This window comes from Calypte anna, chromosome 33 (assembly GCF_003957555.1).
Source record: "Calypte anna isolate BGI_N300 chromosome 33, bCalAnn1_v1.p, whole genome shotgun sequence".
Taxonomy (NCBI): domain Eukaryota; kingdom Metazoa; phylum Chordata; class Aves; order Apodiformes; family Trochilidae; genus Calypte; species Calypte anna.
Window position 1 is genome coordinate 1,476,116 of NC_044275.1, and position 20,702 is coordinate 1,496,817.

The 20,702-nt window shown below is 67.6% G+C and overlaps 2 protein-coding genes across 3 annotated transcripts; one reads left to right on the forward strand and one right to left on the reverse strand.

The window, feature by feature from the left end:
* Nucleotides 1-3: 3 nt before the first annotated feature.
* Nucleotides 4-6,736, reverse strand: CACNB3 (calcium voltage-gated channel auxiliary subunit beta 3). Of its 2 annotated transcripts, XM_030468256.1 has the most exons (14): nucleotides 6,548-6,736; nucleotides 6,298-6,390; nucleotides 3,607-3,729; nucleotides 3,403-3,525; nucleotides 3,201-3,316; nucleotides 3,058-3,122; nucleotides 2,946-2,965; nucleotides 2,644-2,724; nucleotides 2,380-2,438; nucleotides 2,144-2,253; nucleotides 1,884-2,035; nucleotides 1,694-1,789; nucleotides 1,459-1,608; nucleotides 4-1,350 (listed from the first exon to the last, which is right to left on the reverse strand). In XM_030468256.1, exons 1-14 carry the CDS (start codon nucleotides 6,587-6,589, stop codon nucleotides 1,078-1,080), a joined length of 1,503 nt encoding a protein of 500 aa, XP_030324116.1. In that variant the 5' UTR covers nucleotides 6,590-6,736; the 3' UTR covers nucleotides 4-1,077. The 2 variants fall into 2 exon arrangements, with proteins under 2 accessions (XP_030324116.1, XP_030324117.1); XM_030468257.1 differs by lacking the exons at nucleotides 6,298-6,390; nucleotides 6,548-6,736 and adding an exon at nucleotides 4,714-4,854.
* Nucleotides 6,737-8,548: 1,812 nt separating this feature from the next.
* Nucleotides 8,549-20,702, forward strand: ADCY6 (adenylate cyclase 6). The gene is made up of 22 exons (XM_030468247.1): nucleotides 8,549-8,654; nucleotides 9,435-10,275; nucleotides 11,857-12,006; nucleotides 12,102-12,223; nucleotides 12,549-12,660; nucleotides 12,759-12,886; nucleotides 13,052-13,210; nucleotides 13,305-13,446; nucleotides 13,526-13,654; nucleotides 14,242-14,267; nucleotides 14,372-14,519; nucleotides 14,874-14,971; nucleotides 15,062-15,149; nucleotides 15,235-15,351; nucleotides 15,927-16,085; nucleotides 16,457-16,632; nucleotides 16,729-16,758; nucleotides 16,979-17,108; nucleotides 17,765-18,028; nucleotides 18,510-18,714; nucleotides 19,474-19,598; nucleotides 20,505-20,702. Exons 2-22 carry the CDS (start codon nucleotides 9,436-9,438, stop codon nucleotides 20,646-20,648), a joined length of 3,492 nt encoding a protein of 1,163 aa, XP_030324107.1. The 5' UTR covers nucleotides 8,549-8,654; nucleotide 9,435; the 3' UTR covers nucleotides 20,649-20,702.

A 20,702-nucleotide genomic window follows, 5' to 3' on the forward strand; every position in this document is an offset into this window, starting at 1 on the left:
GTGTTCTCTGTGCTGTCCCCAACCCCTGGGTGTCACCTCTCAGTCAAGAGAGCCTTTGGGTCTTCAGCACCCACCAGAATCGGGCCCTGTGTCCCCCTATCCCCAGCCCCCTGTGGTGTCCCCTGTCCCCCCAGACACACGGACACACCGCATCTGAGCACTCTTGTGTTTCTGAAACTGGTTACAGGGAAATTGGTGCTTTCTACAAAAAAAATTATAACAAATCTGTGCCCCCCCCAGACCCTCCCACCCACCAGCTCGGGGTGGGGGACTCAACCCAGCACCCAGACCCCCCCCACACCTTGGCTGAGGGCAGTGGGTGCCGTATTTACAGGACTGCGGTGACGTGCGGTGACAGCTACGTGGGGAGGAGGAGAGTGGGGAGGGGGCAGTGAGTGCAGGTGTGGAGCAGCCCCCTCCCCAGCTGGGGGTCCGGCTGCTCCTCCCCACTGTCCCCTGTCCCCTTCTGGAGGGGGGGGGACACACATGAAGCAGTTTGGCCGTGGTGACGGGGACAAATCAGTGCAGAGCAAAGCGGGTGGTGCGGCCCCCTCCTCCCGGGGGTCCCATGCAGGGGCAGGGGAGGGGGGAGGCCAAGCCCCGGGGTGGGGGGGGAGAGAAATGGGCACCTTCCCCTTCTTCCTCAGGTCTGCGTGGGATGGGGGACACTGCTGTCCCTCCCCCTCCCCATTACCCGCAGGTCTTTTGGGGAGGGGGGGGGCACCCTCTTGATGGCAGCTGCCCTGCGGGGAATGGAGACAGCCCTGCGATGGGGGGAAACTGAGGCAGGGAGAAGGTGTGTGGCCCCTCCAGCTCCCCGAGAGCCTTGGTAGGGGGGGGTCCCAGGGTATCCTGACCCCCAGCCCCCCCCCCTCACCCTGTGCTTTATGGCTGAAGACCTGGGGGGGGGTGGGGGTCCGGGTGTGAGGAAGCTGCCGGTGTGGAGGAGATTCCCCGAGAGAAGGAGATTGTCTGAGCACCCCCAGCGTGGGGCTGGGGGCAGGTTGGGGGGGGGGGAGGGGGAACGGGTCCCAGCCGTGCCCCCCAACCCCTAATTGCCCCCCCCAAGCCCCCCCACTAATAACTGTCCTTGGCCCAGGGCCGGCTGCGCTGCCAGTTCCTGTCCTGGCTCCGCTCGGGTGGGCGCTCGGGTGCCGTGGGGCTGCCGTGGGGTCTGTGGGGTTGGTAGAGGTCAGGGTAAGGGTCCCCGTATTCCTCCTCTTCCTCTTCCAGGTGTCGGGAGCTGCGCTGGGAAGTGGCCCCCCAGGTTTGGGGCGAAGTGTCCCCCGCTTCATCCGAGGGCATCAGACTGTCGTGTTCCAGGGGGGAATGTGCCCCCCGCTCCCGGCTCTGCAGGAAGAGTGGGAGGGGGCTGTGGGAGGCTCTGGGGATCCCCCCCTCCCCTGATCCCAACCTCTGCACCCCTGAGCTGTCTGAGGGTGGGGAAAGGGGGGGTACCTGCAATCCGGGGAGGCCGGTGGGCGAGGGGACGGCGTGGGGGGCGTGGGGGGGGTGGTGGGTGGCCCGCCAGTAAACTTCCAGGTACTCAGCCAGGTGCTCGCAGGCGTCTTCCAGTTGGTTCTCATCCAGGATCACGTCAAAGAGCTCCTGGGGAAGGGGAAGGAGAGGGGTCAGGGGTGGCTCGGGACCACCTCCCGGGTGTCCCCAGCGTGGGGGGGACCGTCCTGCTCACCGGGGGACATTGCACCAGCTTGTCAGCTGCCATCATCTGCACGTTGAGGTGCTTCACCTGGGACTTGCCACGGGACTTGATGAGCCTCTGCAGGACCTGGGGAAGGGACAAGAGGGTGACAGCACCTCAGGGTGGGGGGGACGGGGACAACCATGCCCCCCTCCTCCCCTGAATCGTGCCTACCCCTCACCTTGGGTGAGGACACCTTAACGTAGACAATGATGGGTGCCAAGGAGGTCTTGGCCAGCTGGGCTGGGTGGTTGATGGTGTCAGCATCCAGGACCACCAGCTGCAGGGACTTGGCCAGCTCGAAGATTCGCTCGATCTCGCTCTGCACCTCGGCTGGGGGAGATGGGGAAGGGGGGGGGGAAACGGGGTGGGGGGCTGTGGTCAGGCCAGGCTAACCCTGGGGGGGGGTCCCTATGGTTTGGGGTGAGCCCAGCCCCTCACCGATGCTGGAGCGGGTGGTGGAGCGCTCCAGGATTGCTTGCTTGCCCAGGTTGTTGAGGATGGAGCGTTTGGCCAGGGAGAGGTCAGCTGTGATGTGGGTGATGGAGATCCTGGGGGGGACAGAGGGACAGTGCTGGGGACCTGGACACACCCCAAGGCCAAGCTGGGGCCTGGGCACCCCTCTCTGTGCCGTGACGGGGTGGAGGGGGTCCTGGAGGGCAATGAGAAGTTCTCACCTGCCATCGAATCTGTGCTTGAGGAAGTCGAAGAGGGCTTTCTGCATCATGTCAGTCACCTGCCAGCAGGGCCACCAAGCCCGGTGAGCCCGCGGGGGGCTGGTGGCAGATGGCACCGGCAGGGAGGTGGCAGCCGCTCGGCGCCCTGCCAGCAGCCCTGGGCCCTGCCATCTGCCCACCCACCCGCGTGGGACAGGGTGGGGAGGGGACAAAGGGTCACAGGCCACCACCCTGGGAGTGCAGGACCCCCTCCCCATCCCGTACCTCGTATCCTTTCAGCGAGGGTCCCACCAGCACCACGGGCCGCATGGAGGGGACCACGTCGTAGGGTGGGATGTGCTGTGTCTGCAAGGGGGGGGACACACGGGGGGACATGTCAGCGCTCTGTGCTCCCACCCCTGAGGAGAAAAGGGTCAGCCTGCCCATTCCAGAGAGCCCCGACCCCCTGTGGGCCCCTAGCCCCATAGTGGGGAGCATGGGGGGGGGGGTTCTCTACCCCAGAGTGGCCGCACTGAGCCCTGCCTGCTGCCCCCTCCCCATTATGTCCCCCTGCCCAGGGGACTCACCTGCTTCTGCTTCTGCTTGGCTTGGGGAGAGAAGAGACAGAAGTTGGTGACAGCAAAAGAGGGGACCCCCTCGGGCCCCCCCTGGACCCCCTGGGCCAGGACCTGCCCTTACCTAAGGAGGGGGGAGGCGATCGCCGGCTCCCGCTGTCGCCGAGGCCCGAGGCGTTGCCAGCTCTCCTGGGGGAGCAGGAGGGGGAGTGAGGGGGCTCGGGGAGGGGGTTTTGGGGGGGTGGTGGGAGGGGGTCCATTCCCTACCTGGCTTTCTGCTCCTGCTTGAGCCTCATGGCTTCCAGGCGCTGGGGGCTGGGGATGAAGGCGATGTCCCCCCCCTCCTTCACTAGGCGCCCGATCCACCAGTCATTGCTGTATTTCTGGGTGAGGGCAGGGCAGGGGTGAGGCTTGGGGGGGGGTAGGGGTGTTTCTTGTGACCCTCTTTACCCCAGCACCCCAAAATCACCTCCTTGATGTGCAGGAAATCTTTGGCTTCGAAGTTGATGGCTGCTCCCTGCACCGGGCACTCCTCGTCCAGCGCCCCGCAGTAGCTGACATTGGTGCGGACGGCGAAGGCAACGGGCTTGTGCTGGGAAAGAGGGGGGGTCAGAACCCCCCGAATCCCCCCTCACCCCCCCTTAAACCCTCCCAGGGGGTCTCCCCAACCTACCTTGGCCCTCTCGAGCTGCTGCTGGGCCTGGCTCTCCACCTCGCGCCGGGCACCCTCCCGGTCCTCCTCCAGGGACACGTCTGAGTCCAGGGAGGGGCGGCTGGTGTAGGAGTCCGCCGAGCCCTGGGGGGACGGGGCTGGGTACCGGGGGGCTGCGGGACCCCCCCTCATAAAGAGGGGACTCGCCCTGAGCAGGTGCCAGCCCGAGGAGGGGACCCCGCTGACCACTTTTGGGGTGTTCACGGTGACATCGAGCTGGGCGCTGGGGGGGGGGTGGCAGCACCCTGGGGTGCAGCCCCATCCTCCTGGGGGGGTAACCCCCGGGGAGGGAGCAGCTACTTTGGGGTGCCCGGTGTGTGCTCCGTGCAGCCCCCCGCCCCGGGCTCCCCCCACCCCCCGGTAATTGCCCGTCTCCTGCTGCGCCCGGAACAGGCGCAGAAGCTGCGCTGAAATATTTATAGGTCCCTGAACGTGGCTGAGCCCCCCCCTCCTTCGAGCCCCCGGGCCCTCTCGGTCTCAGCTCAGCGCCGCTGCCCCGGTCCCGGCCCCCCCGCCTCGCACACAGCCCCGCACACACCTCATCCCACCCCGCTCACACCGGGGGGGGCTCTGCGCCCCCCACCCCAGCAGAGGCAATATGGTTTCCCAGCATGGCCCCCCCCAACATGGCCTCCCCATCACAGCCCCCCCCCCCTCGCTTTCACCGCCCCCCCCGCAGCATCCCCAGCCTTTCCAGCGTCCCACACACACGCACCAGCACGAACCCCCCCGTTCAGCCCCCGGCCGGGCGCCTCGGTCCCCACGGAATCCTCGGCCCCGGGGGTCGGTGTCCCCCCTCCCAGCCCAATTTCGGGGTCCGGTGGCACCTGCCGGGGGTGGCGGGTTCGGGGGCGAGATCGACCGCGGCGAACAAAGGGCCGGGGGGCGGCAGGGCCCCCCCCGCACCGGGCACGACCCCCGGCACCGAGCACTGTCAAGCCCCCCCCTCACCGAGCACAACCCCCGGTGCGCAATCACCGCGCCCCGAGGAACAGCCTCCCCACCCCCACCATTGGCCCCCCAGGGCACAGCCCCCCCCTTCCTCTTCCCCGGTACCGGGTCCGGTACCTCGTTGAGCAGGAAGGTAGCGCTGGAGTCAGAAAACGACATAGACGGGGCGAGCCGAGCCGAGCCGCCCGCGCCCCCCCCGCCCGGCTCCGGTACCGGCACCGACTCCGGTTCCGGCTGTGGCTCGGGCTCTGGCTGGCCCTGCCCGCTCCTCCGCGCCGCCGCCGCCCCTCCCCGCCCCTCCCCGCCTCCGCCTCCCGCCGCCCCCCCGGGGCTCACGGAGCCGCCCCCGCCGGCTCATCCGAAGGATGGGTAGGGGGGGTTGGGGGTCGCGGTTTCCCTTTCCCGGGAACTGACTGGGGGCTCCGGTTCCTCTCCGGTGGGACCTCCAGGGGAGGCTGCGCTGCCAGCCGGGGGTCCCGAGCGGCCCCGGTGCACCGGGACGGAGCCCCGGGGCAGGTCTCGGGGGAAGGGTGGGGGGCAGTTCGCAAAGCGGGCAGCTCCTGGGGAGGGGGGAGAGGGGGCCCGGGGGGGCTGCGGAGGGGCCGTGCCGAACCCCGCAGCCCATGGCCCGGGGTCCCGGGGCAGCGGCGGGGCCGGGTCCCGGTGGGTACCTCCATGTTCCGGTACGGCGGTCCCCGTCCTGCCCCGAGCCGGTACCAGCCCCGTCTGCGGGGCGAGCCCTGCGGCGGGGCCGGAGCCGCTCCCGCCCCCCCGCCGCGCCCCCCCCCCGCCCCCGAGGAGGGGGGCAGCCACAGGCCCCGGGGGACCGGCCCGGCCCGGCCCATTACCGCGCAGTGGGTCGGACACCGGTCGGACCGGACCGGGGGTCGCGGGACAGCACTCGGCGGGGCAGGGGCTCCGGACAGCGGCGGGACCGCTCGCGGGTACCGGGCAGCAGGCACCGGGCACCGGTACCGGTATCGCGGCGGTCCGGGCCCTCTCCGAGGTGCTGAAGGGGCCTCGCGGGGCCGGGACCGGGGGGTCCCCGGGAGTATCGGGGGTTACCGGGGCGAGGGGAGGCAGGTGCTACCGTGGAAGGGAACCGGAGTGCTCGGGCCGCTCTGCACCCCACAGGGCCGCCCCCACCGGAACCCCCCGCCCTCCCCGGGACCACCCCGTTACCCGTTCCCCCGCCGGTGGCCGGGGCAGGGGGCACGGCTGGGGCCGCGGTGAGGTGGATGGAGGGCGGCGGGGGGGTCTGTAGCTCCCCTCGGAGAGGCCCGATGCCGCCCGATGGACCGGGAGGGGCGGCAAAGCGGACCCCCTCCCCAATTCCTTTCCCCTTCCGCTGCCTCAGTTTCCCTGGGGTCTCCCACCGCCCCCACCGCGCCGCAGTGCCGGTGCCCGGCAGCCGGCCCGGCCCTGACGCAGCACTCGCTATTTTTAGCCGCGGGGAGCGGCTGTTGCGATGCCACCGGCGCCCGGTGCCGGCGCCCAGCCCCGGTCCCGGGAGAGCGGCGGGGCGGGGGCGGCCGCCCGGTTCTTCCCGGTGCGGAAGTTGGGGCGGGGACGCTCGGCCGCTCCCCCCCCCCGCCCCCCGCCCCGGTCCGTGCCTTGATGCGGAGCCTCAGAGCCGCTGCCCCCCGGGGGGCTGGCGGGGCTGCCCCGCCCCGGTGCCGGTGCCGGTGCCGGCCCGCTCACCTGCCTGCGGAGGATGCTGGAGGTGGTGTCGGACGAGGTGCTGCCGTCCGAACGCTTGAAGCGGCTCTTGCGCTTCGGGAGCCTCCGGGGGCTCTGCGGGGTGGGGAGCGGCGGAGGCGGCCGGTGAGCACCGGGAGGTACCGGGCGGTACCGTCGCGCTGCCGCCAGCGGCCCCCCGCGCTGCGGGCAGAACCGAACCGGGCCTCACCGGGCCCGCGGCGGCCGGGAGAGCTCCGGTTCGTTCGCTCACCTGGAAGGAGCCGGGAGCGGTGGACTGAGCCGGGGAGGACATTCCCGGTGGCACCCACCGGGGTACCGGAGGGGACCTCCCCGCACCGGATCACGGCGATCCACCGGCAAGGGCCGCGCCGCCGCCGCCGCCACCGCCGCGTTCCGCATCACACGGGGCCGCCGGGGCGTCCCGGCCGTCTCCGCCCCCGCCTGCCCGCCCCCCGCGCCCATCCCCGTGGCGTCCGGCCCGCGCCCCCGCGAGCTGGGCAGCCACCGGGGGAGGGGGGGGAGGCAGTGGGGATAGACCCTCCCCGCAACCTCCCGTACTGCGGGAATCGGCCGCCCGGCAGTGGGAAAGAGGAGCCCCGGGACCGCCGCCGCGCCCACGCCTGTTCGGGGATGCGGGACCCCCGAGTGCCACCGCCCGCATCCCACCGGCACCGCAGCCGTCGTGCCCCCCCCCTCCGTGGGGTATCTGCCCCTCCCGGCGGTATCTACCCCCCCAGGGGGGAAACTGCCCCCTTAGAACCCCCCACGGGGGTGGATCCGGCCCGGTGCGGCGGTGCTGCAGCATCAGCGGCCGATGCGATGGGCGGGGGCTGCGGGGAGGGGGCGGGGGGGCAGGATCCGTCCCGGGGATCTCCATCAGCACCAGCATCCATCCCAGGGGGCTCCAAGAGGATCCACCCCGGGATCCGCCCCAGGATCCATGCCAGAGATCCCTAGTAGGGTCAGGATCCATCCCAGGATCCACCCAGGGATCCCCAGCAGGGTCAGGATGCGTCCCAGGGGCCTCCAACGGGATCCACCCCAGGACTCGTCCCTGGATCCACCCCAAGGGTTCCCAGTAAGACCAGGATCCGCCCCAGGATCCATCCCAGGATCCCTGGGAGGATCCATCCCAGGGGCAGGATCGGGCCTGGGGGGCTGGTGCCGCCCCCCGGTGTCCCCTGAGGTGTCCCCTGGGCCCGTCCCCCACACAGGTGCCACCCTCCCCGCCCCGCGCGGCGGGACTTCCGCGTGGGGCCGCGGGGACACGGCCCCGCCAGCGGCTGCTAATTAATGATTAATGATTAATCTGCGCTCCCCGGGGCCCGGCGGGTGCGGGGGGGACTAAAGGGGGGTGCGGGGCCCGGCACTGCCGCTGCGGGTGGGGTCCGACAGGGGCGGGGGTGCCAGGGCCGGACCCACGGATGCGCGTGGGGAGGGGAGGCAGGAGGGGACCCCTGGGGGGGGGCGATTGGGGGGATGTGCGTGCAAAATAGATGTGAGTGAACGCGGGGGGTGGGGAGGTGAGTGTGCAAGGGTGGGTGTGCAAGAGGAGCTTGCAACACTCCTGTGTGTGCGTGTGCACAGGTGTGCACAACACATGTGTGAGTGTGCAAGGGGTGTGCAAGGGTGAGTGTGCAAGGGTGCGCGTGCCTGCCAGGGGTGCCCGAGGGCCGTGGAGCTGGGTGTGCAAAGGGATGTGCGCGCGTGTGCGCACACGCGCAACAGGGCTTGCACACGCGTGTGCAAGGGGGCGTGTGTTTGTGTGCGTCTGCAAGGGGGTGTGGGCAGGGGGTGTGTGCAAAGGGGGGGGCACCGAAGGGGGTGTGTGCGGGTGAGTGTGCAAGGGGCACACTGGAAGGGGGGGGGTGAGTGTGCATACACGGGGGGGTGGGGGTGGTGGACGGGGAGGGGGATCGCGGCTGCGCGTGCCCCCGTTGTCCCCCGCCATGTCGGTGCAGCGGGTGTGTGTGTGTGTGTGTGTGTGCGCAGCCCCGGGGGGTGGGGGTGGGGGGGGCCGGTCCGCCCGTGCCCGCGCGCGCGCCCGCCGCCCCCACACATCGCCCGCGCCTCCCCCGCCGCACCGGGGCCGCACCGGGGCCGCACCGGGGCCGCCGCCGCTGCGCCTTTAAGGCCACCGGCCGGGAGCGGATCCGGGCGGGGGGGGCGGGTACCGGGCACCGGCCGGGGTTGGGCCGGGGCTGCGGCCGGGACCGGAGCCGCCACGGGAGCCACCAGCGGGGGGCCCGGTCTGGACGCGGGATGGGGCGGCGGGGACGCAGCGCGGTCGCCGCGTAGGAACAGGCGGCGGCGGGGCCGTACCGGGGCGCGGGGCCCCGCGGGCGACGGAGCCGGAGGTGAGCGGGGCCGACAAGGCGCGGCGGGAGAGGGGGGGGGGACGACGACAGACGACACCGGGACCGGGCTGTGCGGGGCCCTGGGCGGCGGGGGGGAGCTCCCGGGCTGGGCCCCAGGGTGGTGGGAGCGCAGCGGCCCCGGGCGGGAGGGGTTTGCCCGGTGCGGCGCGGCTGCCCTGGGGCGGTGGCGGGTCCGGGGTGACTTGGCCGGGCTCGGCGGGGGCCCCGCGGGCTGTTCCCGGGGCGGGCGGGCAAGGAAACGGCCCCCACCGGGACCGGCCCTTCGCTGGCTGCCGTTCCCCACCTCTGCTCGCCCCGGGGCTGGGACCGGTTGCCACGTCCCGCCCGGTTCTCGGTGCCCCGGGGCCGCGGTGCCCGGTGCAGCCCGTTGGCCGCTGTTCAAGATAAACAGGGCCGGGACGCCCGGGACGGTTCCAGCTTTGCCGCAGGTCGCTGCGCCGGGCTCCGGGCGGCCTTGGCAAGGCCAAGTACCGGGACACCGGGACACGGGGACACCGGGAAACCGGTCCCGGTCCCGGCCCTTCCCACAGGGGCCGTGGGGCTGGTGGCAGAGCTGGGCCTCGGGGCCCCTCCGGGGGAGGGACACGCACGACCTTTGCTGCCTGTCCCTTCCAGGTGGGCACAGCGCTGCTCTGCCACCCCCGGGGGGGTCCCTCTCAGGGTGTCGGGGAGGATGGGGATGACAACAACTGAGTGCTGAGCTCCGACCCCCCAACTCCTGACTCCCTTCCACCACCCCACCACCCCCAAACCCCGCAGCATGTCGTGGTTCAGCGGCATCCTGGTGCCCAAGGTGGATGAGCGGAAGACGGCATGGGGGGAACGCAACGGGAAGAAGGGGTCCCGGCCCCGCACCGCCCTCTGCGGCCCCCGCTACATGAGCTGCCTGCAGGACCCTGAGATGGAGCGGGGAGCGGGACCCCCCCGGGGGCTGCGCTGCACCTGGCAGGAGGACCACTACGGCAAGAAGGGGCTGGCAGGCGACCTGGGCCTCAAATCTGTGGACTTGGGCTTGGAGGACGGCGAACCCAAAGGACCCAAAGGGGCCGGGAACCACGGCGGGGGGGGGCGGCTGTCGGCGGGCGAGTGCTGGCGGCGCCTGCTCCAGGTTTTCCGTTCCAAACGTTTCCAATCGGCCAAGCTGGAGCGGCTTTACCAGCGCTACTTCTTCCAGATGAACCAGAGCAGCCTGACGGTGCTGATGGGGGTTTTGGTGTTGGTTTGCGGGGTGATGCTTCTCTTCCACTGCCTGCCCGGTGACCCCAACGTGCCGGCGGTGGCCGCTTTGGCCGGGGCCACGGCCCTGTTCTTGCTCCTGATGGTGCTGTGCAGCTGCAGCGCTTTCCCCCAGGATTACATGTGGGTGGTGAGCTACGTGGTGCTGGGGCTGCTGGCGGGGGTCCAGGCTTTGGGGACGGTGGCCCTGACCCCCCGGAACGCGGCCGATGGGGTCTGGTGGAGCGTCTTCTTCATCTACATCACCTACACCCTGCTGCCCGTCAGGATGCGGGCGGCTGTGCTCGCCGGTGGCCTCCTCTCTACCCTGCACCTCGCCATCTCCTGGCACCGCAACGCCAGCGACCCCTTCCTCTGGAAGCAGGTAAAGATTTGGGGGGGGGGGTTGCTCTGGGGGGGTGCTGCCCACCTGCAGCACGAGGCCCTGGGTGGGATCCCCCCCACCGCCACCACCCTGCTCCTCACCCGGGCTGGGGGGTGGGGGTGTCTCTCCGGGTGGAATTCGTCTTTCTTGGAGCTTGGTGGAAAATTCTGGATGTGGGAGGGGCCCCTGGGCTGACCAGGGTGGGGGGGTCCTCGTGCTGGGGTGCTGGGGGTGCTGCTGGTGGGGTGGCTGGGGGTTGCTTGGATGCTGCAGCCTCTGGTTGGAGGGGGGACACGGAGGAGGGGGGTGGGACACATGGGGCCTCTGGTCCCAGCGGGGCTGTGCACAGAGCCACCATTGTGGGCTGCGCCGGGGGGGCACCCACAAAGCCCCCGTTGTGGGGCTGGCGGAAGCCCCCGAGGGGGGGGCGCAGGGTCAGGGCGCCAGCGCAGGGGGCGGCTGCTTGGACCCTGGCAGTGTCCCCCGTGTGGAGTGACGAGTGCTCCCCGTGGGGTGCTGCATGCACAGGAGGGGCACGGGGGAGGGGGGGTCCCCTTGTCCCCAGGGCTGTGTGTCGTCCCCAGCCCCCGCAGGGCCTGGCTGTGCTCCCCCCTCCCTTGCCCGGGGTCACCCTCGCCCTGCCTGGCTGGCGCCGGGGCCACGTGCTGTCCCCACGCTGTCCCCATGGGGCACAGGAACGCGATGCCAGGGGGGGTGGGGGGGCATGTGGGGTGCGTGAGCCCAGTGGGGCTCGGGGAGGGGGGGGTCACAGGAGGGGAAGCCCCTGGGTAACCCTTGCAAGGGGAATGGGGGGAGCGATGGGGCCGGGGAGGGGGATGCAGTGGGGGGCCCCCTGCTCCCACCCCGCTGGAGCACTATAAATAGCCTGGCCCCGGTCCCGGGGGACAGGGACAGGGACAGGGAGGGGGGAAACCGCAGCCCTCCCGCTGCAGCCATCTCCACTTCCCAGCCCTCCTCCGGCTTCCTCCGCTCCTCCGGGGCCCTGCGGGGCCCTGGCTGCACCCCCGTGTCCCCCCCCTTGTCCCAGCTCCCCGTGTCCCTGAATCCTTGTGTTCCCCCTGCCCTGGGTCAACAGGGCCCCCACGCTCACACTGTGCTGGGCCACCGTGTCCCCACATCCCCCCTGCCCACCCGACCTCGTATCTCCCCTGTCCTGCATCCTCAGGTCTCTCCTGTCCTGGTTTCCTACATCCCCAGCTCCCCATGTCCCCCCTTCCACTGGGTCCCATGTCCCCCAACTTCACCCTGCCCTGATCCACCCTGTCCCCAAGTCCCCTCTGCCACCCTCCCCTGGGTCCCCAGGTCCCTGTCCTTGTTTCCTGCAGCCCCAGGTGTCCCCCTGCTCTGGGTCTCCACCTCCCCCAAGTCCCTACAGCCCCCCAACCGTGGTCCCTCGTGTCCCCAGGTCCTGCCACCCCCTTTCCCTGGGTCCCAGCATCTCCATGTCCCCTCGCTTGCTGTCCCCACGTCCCCCCTGGCATCACCAGGTTGGGGTGGGTCCCACCACGGGGCTGGGGGGTCCCTGGGTGGTCCCATTAATCTCCCCCCCACCCCCTCCAGCTCTGTGCCAACGCTCTGATCTTCCTCTGCACCAACGTGGTGGGGGTCTGCACCCACTACCCGGCCGAGGTGTCCCAGCGCCAGGCATTCCAGGAGACCCGGGGCTACATCCAGGCCCGGCTGCACCTCCAGAGGGAGAACCGGCAGCAGGTGGGCTTGGGGGGCTGGGATCCCTGGGGAGGGGGCTGGGGTCCCTCATTCCAAGCAGGGGTGTGGGGGTCTTAACGGGTGGTGTTGGGGTGCAGGAGCGTTTGCTGCTCTCAGTGCTGCCCCAGCACGTGGCCATGGAGATGAAGGAGGACATCAACACCAAGAAGGAGGACATGATGTTCCACAAGATTTACATCCAGAAGCACGACAACGTCAGGTAAGGGGGGGCTGGGAGAGGTTTGGGGAGGGGGGGGTGGAGTGAAATGAGGCGACCAGGTGCCACTGATTGCCAGGCAGTGGGGATGAGCTGTGTTAAGCCCACCTGGGCCTGATTAGGGCAGGGCCCCCACTGCCATGAGCAGGATTAGGGGGGCAATAAAAGGTGAGGCTTGAAGCACAGGCTCATCCCCACTGCCTGGCAATCAGTGGCACCTGGTTGCCTCATTTCACTACAGGGGGGTGTCCCCACGGAGGAGTGTGTGTGTGTGTGTGTGGGGTCTGGGTCTTTTCCTGCAGCCCCACTCTCTTCCTCCTCTCCACAGCATCCTCTTTGCTGACATCGAGGGCTTCACCAGCCTGGCCTCGCAGTGCACGGCTCAGGAGTTGGTGATGACGCTCAACGAGCTCTTTGCTCGCTTTGACAAACTGGCAGCAGTGAGTGGGGGGCCGGGGGGAGTCAGGGGAGGAGTTCTGGGGGTCCCCCCCTTCCCCTCCTCACCCCCCCGGCCCCTCTGTCTGCCCCCATCCCCCAGGAGAACCACTGCCTGCGCATCAAGATCCTGGGTGACTGCTACTACTGCGTGTCGGGGCTGCCCGAGGCGCGGGGGGACCACGCACACTGCTGCGTGGAGATGGGGGTGGACATGATCGAGGCCATCTCGTGAGTGGGGACTGGGGGACCCCCCTGCTGGCACCCCCAGCCCTGGGGACAGTGCTGACCCCGGTGCTGGCACCTCCATGGTGTCACCAGAACCCTTGGGACAGCGCTGGCCCCCCCGTTGCCTGGCAGTGCCGGGGGGGTGACAGGGCGTTGGTGTCACCGCAGGTTGGTGCGTGAGGTGACGGGGGTGAACGTCAACATGCGGGTGGGGATCCACAGCGGGCGGGTGCACTGCGGTGTCCTGGGGCTGCGCAAGTGGCAGTTCGACGTCTGGTCCAACGATGTCACCTTGGCCAACCAGATGGAGGCGGGTGGCAAAGCCGGGTGAGCTGGGACCTCGGGAGAGGGCACTGGGATGGGGTTTTGGGGTTCTGAGCATCCCTTCCAACCTCCTCTTCCCCCTCCACCCCATCTCCAGGCGCATCCACATCACTTGGGCCACCCTGCAGTACCTCAACGGGGACTACGAGGTGGAACCGGGGCATGGGGGGGAGCGCAACGCCTACCTGAAGGAACACAACATCGAGACCTTCCTGATCGTTGGCTGCAGCCAGAAACGCGTGAGTGGGGCGGGGTGGACACCTCAGGGATGTCATGGGGACCCAGGGTTGCCCCTCTGATGGCCACTTGTCCCTGCAGAAGGAGGAGAAAGCCATCCTGGCCAAGCTGCAGCGGGCGCGGGCCAACTCGACGGAGGCGTTGGTGCCGCGTTGGGTGCCTGAACGCTCCTTCTCCCGCACCAAGGACTCCAAAGCCTTCCGGCAGATGGTGAGTGGCCCATGGGGACCCCCCAGCCCATGGGGACCCTCAGGTGTCCCCCTCACCAACCCATGGGGACCTTCAGGTGTCCCATTTGTCCTCACTAACCGATTGGGACCTTCAGTTGTCCCCCTCGTCTTCCCCAACCTGTGGGGACCCTCACGTGTCCCTCTCGTCCTCACCAGCCCTTGGGGACCCTCAGGGGTCCCCTTCATCCTCTCCAGCCCTTGGGGACCCTCAGGGGTCCCCCTCATCCTCTCCAGCCGTTGGGGACCCTCAGTTGTCCCCCTCAGCCTCACCAACCCGTGGGGACCCTCAGGTGTCCCTCTCATCCTCACCAGCCCTTGGGGACCCTCCCTGTTTCTGGGACCCCCCGGGTTCCCCCATCTTTGCTGGTGTCAGATAATCCCCCCCAATCCCTCCCTTCTCCCTTTGCAGACCCTTGGGTGCCCCCACATCCCCATTACCCTCGGGACTCCATCCCCCATCTTTGGTGGCCTTGGTGACCCTGAGGGATGCCCCATGTCCCTGTCACCTCTGAGGGTCCCTCCTCTCCCTGTGCCAGTGTCTCACGTCCCCATCTTGTGTCTCCCCAGGGCATCGATGACTCCAGCAAGGACAAGTGAGTGTCCCCACAGCGGGGTGCCTGGGGGAGGTCGCAGCCAGCTCCACACTGGGGCAGAGCCAGGGGTCTGGGAGGACCCTGACTGTACCCTGTGTCCCCAGCCGTGGTGCCCAGGAGGCCCTGAACCCCGAGGATGAGGTGGACGAGTTCCTCAGCAGAGCCATCGACGCCCGCAGCATCGATCAGCTCCGCAAGGACCACGTCAAGAAGTTCCTGCTCACCTTCCAGACCCCTGAGCTGGAGAAGAAGGTCACAAGTCCTCTGAAGTCCCCTTTATCCCATCCCCACCTTTGTCACCCTCATGTCACCACCCTCCCTGGGGGTCCTCCTTGGCCTGGTTTCATGGTTCCCTCCATCCTCTCCATCCCACCTCCGAGTGACCTCTCAGCTGAGGGGACCCCTCCCCCCTGTCCCCTCCATCATCCCCGCCCTGTCCCCTCCATCATCCCCGCCCTGTCCCCTCCATCATCCCCGCCCTGTCCCCTCCATCACCTCCACTCTGTCCCCTCCATCATCCCCATCCCATTCCCTCCCCCCTGTCCCCTCCATCATCTCCCCCTGTCCCCTCTGTCCCCCCCTTTCTCACCCCTCTCCTCCCCTCAGTACTCCAAGAAGGTCGATGACCGCTTTGGGGGTTACGTGGCCTGCACCCTCCTCGTCTTCTGCTTCATCTGCTGCCTCCAGATTGTGGTGTTCCCCCAGTGAGTGTTTTGCCCCCCCATCCCCTAATTCCCTCCCCCCCCTAAACCCCGTGGTCCCCCCAAAGTGCTCAGGGCCACCTCTGTCCCCAGCTCACCCCTGATGCTCGGTGTCTACGTCACCATCTTCATCCTCCTCACTGCCATCCTCTTCATCTGCACCGTCTACTCCTGTGGCACCGTGAGTAAGGGGAGGGTGGGGGGCGTGGGGCGTGGGGGGTGCGTGTCCCCAACTGTGTGTGACAGTGTCCCTGTCCCCTCCCCAGCTCTTCCCCACGGCTCTGCAGAGGCTCTCCAGGGCCATCGTTCAGTCCCGCACCCGCAGCACCACCATTGGGGTCTTCACCATCCTCCTCGTCTTCATCGCCGCCTTTGTCAACATGGTGGGGGGCTGGGAGGGGCTGGGGGGGACTTGGGGGAACCGGGGGCTCTTGGGGGTTCTGGGGGTCTGGGAGGGGGTCTGGGGGGTTTGGGGAGCTGGGAAGGTCTGGGGGCATCTGGGGGAACTGTGGGAGGGCCTGTGGGATCTGCGAGGGTCTGGGGGCTTGGGGGAAGCAGGGGTCTGCGGGGTTCTGGGGACCTGGGGTGGTGTTGGGAGGGTCTGGGGGGTTTGGGGACCTGGGAGGGTCTGGGGAGTTCTGGGAGTCTGGGGACCTGGGGGGGTGGAGGGGGTCTGGGGGGTTTGTGGAGCTGGGTCTGGGGGAGCTGGAAGGGGGTGGAAGGGTCTGGGAGGGCTGGGGGGCTTGGGGGAACTGGGGGGAGCTGGGAGGGTCTGGGGTGAACTGGGGGGGGTGCTGGGGGAGCTGGGAGGGGGTGTGGGGTCCAGAGGCTTGGGGGAACCCAGGGGGTCTGGGGACCTGGGAGGTTGGGGGGATCTGGGGGGCTTGGGGAGCTGGGAGGGTCTGGGGATCTGGGGGCCTGGGGGGGGTCCCCTCATCCCTCTTTCCCCCCCCCCCAGTTCTCCTGCAGCCGGGTGGCCCTGCGGGACTGTGTCGCCCACGAGCTCAATGTCACCCCCGAGGCAGTGGGACCCTGCCAGCTCCGGGCCCTCAACATCTCCCTGGGGACCCCCGGGGGTCTCTGTCACCGTGACGGGATGGTCTGTGACTTCCCTGAGGTGAGGGGCTGTGGGCACCCACGGGTGGGGTCCTGTATGGGCCCCGTGGGTGCTGGGTCCTCCTTGCACCCCACAGTTGTAGGATGCTGGCAGGGGGTCACTGGCAGGCACGGTGGTGTCCCCAAGGGTGGTGCCACAGGGGGTCCCCATGGGTATGGGGTGCCACAGGGGGTCCCAATGGGTACGGGGTGCTACAGGGGCTCCCCACGGGTATGGGGTACCAGAGGGGTTCCCCACAAGTACTGGGTGCCACAGGGGGTCTCCATGAGTACTGGGTGCCACTATTGGGTGCCACAGGGTTCCCCAAGGGCAGGGGGTGCCAGAGGGGGTCCCGAAGGTGCCGGCCACCCCCGGGCTGTCCCCCCCTGCAGTACTTCACCCACAGTGTGGTGCTCAGCCTCCTCGCCTGCTCCGTCTTCCTGCACATCAGCACCATTGGGAAGCTGCTCCTGATGGTGGCCATCGAGGCCACCTACCTCCTGCTGGTGGAGGGGCCCCGGGCCACCCTCTTTGACAACGCCGACCTCCTGGTGGTGGCCAACGCCCTGTGAGTGCCCCCTGTCCCCTCCCCGCTGTCCCCACCCTGGGGGATGTGTCCCCCACCCCCCCTTAACCCTCTGCTCCTTTCCCGCCCCCCTAACAGGCCCCCCTTCAATGGAACCCCAGGAGAATGGTGAGTGGGGAGCAGCAGGAGGGTCCCCTGGGAGCTGAGGGGCTGGGGAGATTTTAGGGGGTCCCTGGGGTGGGTGCATCTTTGGGGGTCCCTTGAGTGGATGTAGCTTTGGGGTTTTGGGTGGAGGTTTTGGGGTTTTGGGTGCAGGTTTGGGGTCTGGGTGGAGGTTTGGGGTCCCTGGGATGGTGCCCCCATCTCAGTGGGTGTGGGGTGCCCACAGCTCAGCGGAGGGGAAGGTGGCCCTGCAGTTTGTCACCCCCACCATCCTGGCTGTCTTCGCCCTGGCACTGTACCTGCACGCCCAGCAGGTCGAGTCCACTGCCCGCCTGGATTTCCTCTGGAAGCTGCAGGTAGGACCTGGGGTCACCCCAAGGGTGCTGGGTCCTGGTGGGTGGGAGCAGTGGTCTTCCTGAGGGGTCTGGAAAGGGATGGGGGAAAGCTGGATCCATGGGGTGAGGGTCTCCAGGCGGTGGGACAGGCTGGATCCATGGGGTGAGAAGGACAACAGAGAGGGGGAAGGGTCTGGAGGACATGGAGAGTGGTCTGGAGAACATGGAGAGTGGTCTGGAGAACATGGAGAGTGGTCTGGAGGACATGGAGAGTGGTCTGGAAGGCATGGAGGAGGGTCTGGAGAACATGGAGAGTGTCTGGAGAACATGGAGAAGGGCCTGGAGAATACTGAGGAGCCCCTGAGGGCCCTGCGGGTGCTGCTCCTGGAGCAGAGGAGGTTGAGGGGAGAGCTCTGGGCTCTGCCATCCCCTGAGAGGAGGTTGGAGCCAGGGGGGTCGGGCTCTGCTCCCAAGGAACAAGGGATGGGACAAGAGGAACCAACCTCAAGTTGCCCGGGCGAGGTTCAGATTGGATCTTGAGGACATCTCCCAGAGGTTGAGCCCCAATCCCTGGAGGTGCCACGGATCAGGATCGAGTGGGATCGAGTTGGATTCCAGGACCTCCCGAGGTCGTTCCCAAGCCCAGAAAGTTGATCCTCTTCCTTCCCCTGCCTCAGGCGACGGGTGAGAAGGAGGACATGGAGGAGCTGCAGGCCTACAACCGCCGCTTGCTGCACAACATCCTCCCCAAGGACGTGGCCGCCCATTTTCTGGCGCGGGAGCGGCGCAACGACGAGCTCTACTACCAGTCCTGTGAGTGTGTGGCCGTCATGTTCGCCTCCATCAGCAACTTCTCCGAGTTCTACGTGGAGCTGGAGGCCAACAACGAGGGGGTGGAGTGCCTGAGGCTGCTCAACGAGATCATCGCCGACTTCGATGAGGTGCTGGAAGGGAGGGGGTGATGGAGGGGATGTGGAGCATCGTGGGGTGGGGTGGGGGGAAGAGGAAGGGGTGTGTGGTGGTGATGGGGGGAGAGGATGGGGGGTGTGGGGTGCTGGAGGGGTCATGGAGCATTGGGGGGGGTGGGAGGGAGAGGAGGTGGCTGAGTGGTAGGGTGGGGGGGAGAGGATGGGGTCTGTGGGGTGATGGAGGTGCTGTGGAGCATCGTGGGTGGGGTGGGAGGGAGAGGATGGGGTTGAGTGGTGGTGGTGGGGGGAGAAGATGGGGTTTGTGGGGTGATGGAGGGGCTGTGGAGCATCGTGGGTGGGGTGTGGGGGGGAGAGGATGGGGTTTGTGGGGTGCTGGAGGGGCTGTGGAGCAGCAGAGCTGGGGCCACCTGGGGGTGGGATGCAGCTGAGGTGCAGAGGAGCCCTCGGGAGGAGGGTGGGGGTGACGTCCCCCCCTTTTTCCACCTCCTCCCAGATCATCAGTGAGCAGAAGTACCGCCAGCTGGAGAAGATCAAGACCATTGGCAGCACCTACATGGCAGCCTCGGGCCTCAACGCCTCCACCTACGACCGGGAGGGCCGGAGCCACATCGCGGCGCTGGCGGATTACGCCATGCACCTGATGGAGCAGATGAAGTACATCAACGAGCACTCCTTCAACAACTTCCAGATGAAGATCGGTCAGGGAGCCCCTCCCATCACCCCCACACCCACACCCAAACCCTCTCACACCTCCTTTTCCCTCCTTTCCCCACCCAAACCCTCTCCCACTCCCCACCTCTTCCCTCCGCCCCTTTCTTCACCCAAATCCCCACCCAAGCCCTCACCCACCCCACACCTTTTCCCTCTGCTCCTCTTCTCTTTTTTTCCCACCCAAACCCTCTCACACCTCCCCCTTTTCCCTCCACCCCCCTTTCCCCACCCAAATATGCACCCAAACCCCCTCCCACCTCCTACTTTTCACACCCAAATCCTCACCCAAACCCTCTCCCTTGCCCCCTTTTCCCTTGCCCCCTTTTCCCTTGCCCCCTTTTCCCTTGCCCCCTTTTCCCTTGCCCCCTTTTCCCTTGCCCCCTTTTCCCCTTCCCCCCCTTTTCCCCTTGCCCCCTTTCCCTTCCCCCCCTTTCCCTTCCCCCCCTTTTCCCTTCCCCCCCTTTTCCCTTCCCCCCTTTTCCCTTCCCCCCTTTTCCCTTCCCCCCTTTTTCCTCCCCCCCTTTTTCCTCCCCCCTTTTTCCTCCCCCCTTTTTCCTCCCCCCTTTTTCCTCCCCCCCTTTTTCCTCCCCCCCTTTTAACCCCCACCCCTTCCCCTTGAAGAATTCCCCACCCAACCCCTCACCCCCCTTTCCCTCCCCTCTCTCTGCCCACGGGTGGGTGTGGGGGTGTCTGTACCTGTGACCCTCTCCACGTGTCCCCCCCCTCACCCCAACTCCTCTCCCCAGGTCTGAACATGGGTCCCGTGGTGGCAGGGGTGATTGGGGCCCGGAAACCCCAATATGACATTTGGGGGAACACTGTCAACGTCTCCAGCCGCATGGACAGCACCGGCGTCCCCGACCGCATCCAGGTCAGCCCAGGAGGGGGGAAAAAACCCAAATTATGGGGTGGGGGGGAGAAAAAACCTCCAAATGATGGGCTGGGCACACACAGAACCTCTGCCATCCCTCCTCGTGGTGGATGAGGAGGTGGCTGTCGAGCCGGGGTCTATGGGGTGGTGTCTGCTTGGAGGTTTTCTGGGTCCCAAATGTTTAATTTTGGGGTCCTAAAATGTTCAGGTTTTGGGTCCCAAGATGTGTCAGTTTGGGGAAATTAAGGTGTTCCCTGATGAACTCATCAGGGAGGGGGAGTGGCTCCTCAGCACCTTTGCTGCTGTTGGGTGGAGTGGTTGCCAGCCCAAAAGGTGCCACCCAGACCTGAGAGTTGGGCAAGGAGAAATGAAATGAAATGAAATGAAATGAAATGAAATGAAATGAAATGAAATGAAATGAAATGAATTGAGGAGGAAAACAAAATATCTCCCATTTGGGAGAGAACAACCCCAAAAACCAGGCCAGGAGGGAGGAAACCCAGGGGTGACCTCACCCGTGTTCCTAAATCCAGAAAGGGAGAGAGCCAGGAGGATGGAGGCAAAGTTTGGGTTCAGCTTTTACCTTCTTGGTCCAAAGTTGGATGGATGATCTGGGGAGGTCTCTTCCACCCTAAACCCAAACCCAACCCCATCCTGTGATTCTCCTCAGAGGTTCCAAACTGGAGCAGAGTTTTCTGTAGACATTTTAAGGAAGGATTTTTCAGGAGGGTGACACAACCCTTGACCTGTGAGACCCCCAAACCCCACCTGGAGTTGTTCCTGTGGCTGCCCCTGCTTTGGACAGGGGGGGGGGGGGGATTTTCTCCAAGTCCTTTCCCAAACTTTAATTTTCTCTGATTTTCTGACTCTAATCCTCTGGGTTTTGTGTCCCCTCTGCCCCCCCAGGTGACCACGGACCTCTACCAGGTGCTGGCAGCCAAGGGCTACGCTCTGGAGTGCAGGGGGGTGGTGAAGGTGAAGGGCAAAGGGGAGATGACCACCTATTTCCTCAATGCTGGCCCCGGGGGGAGCAAAGGGGGGGTCCCCTAAGGTGTGTCCCCCCCCTCATCCCTCCAGGGAAGTTGACCCCCAGGTCAGAGAAAA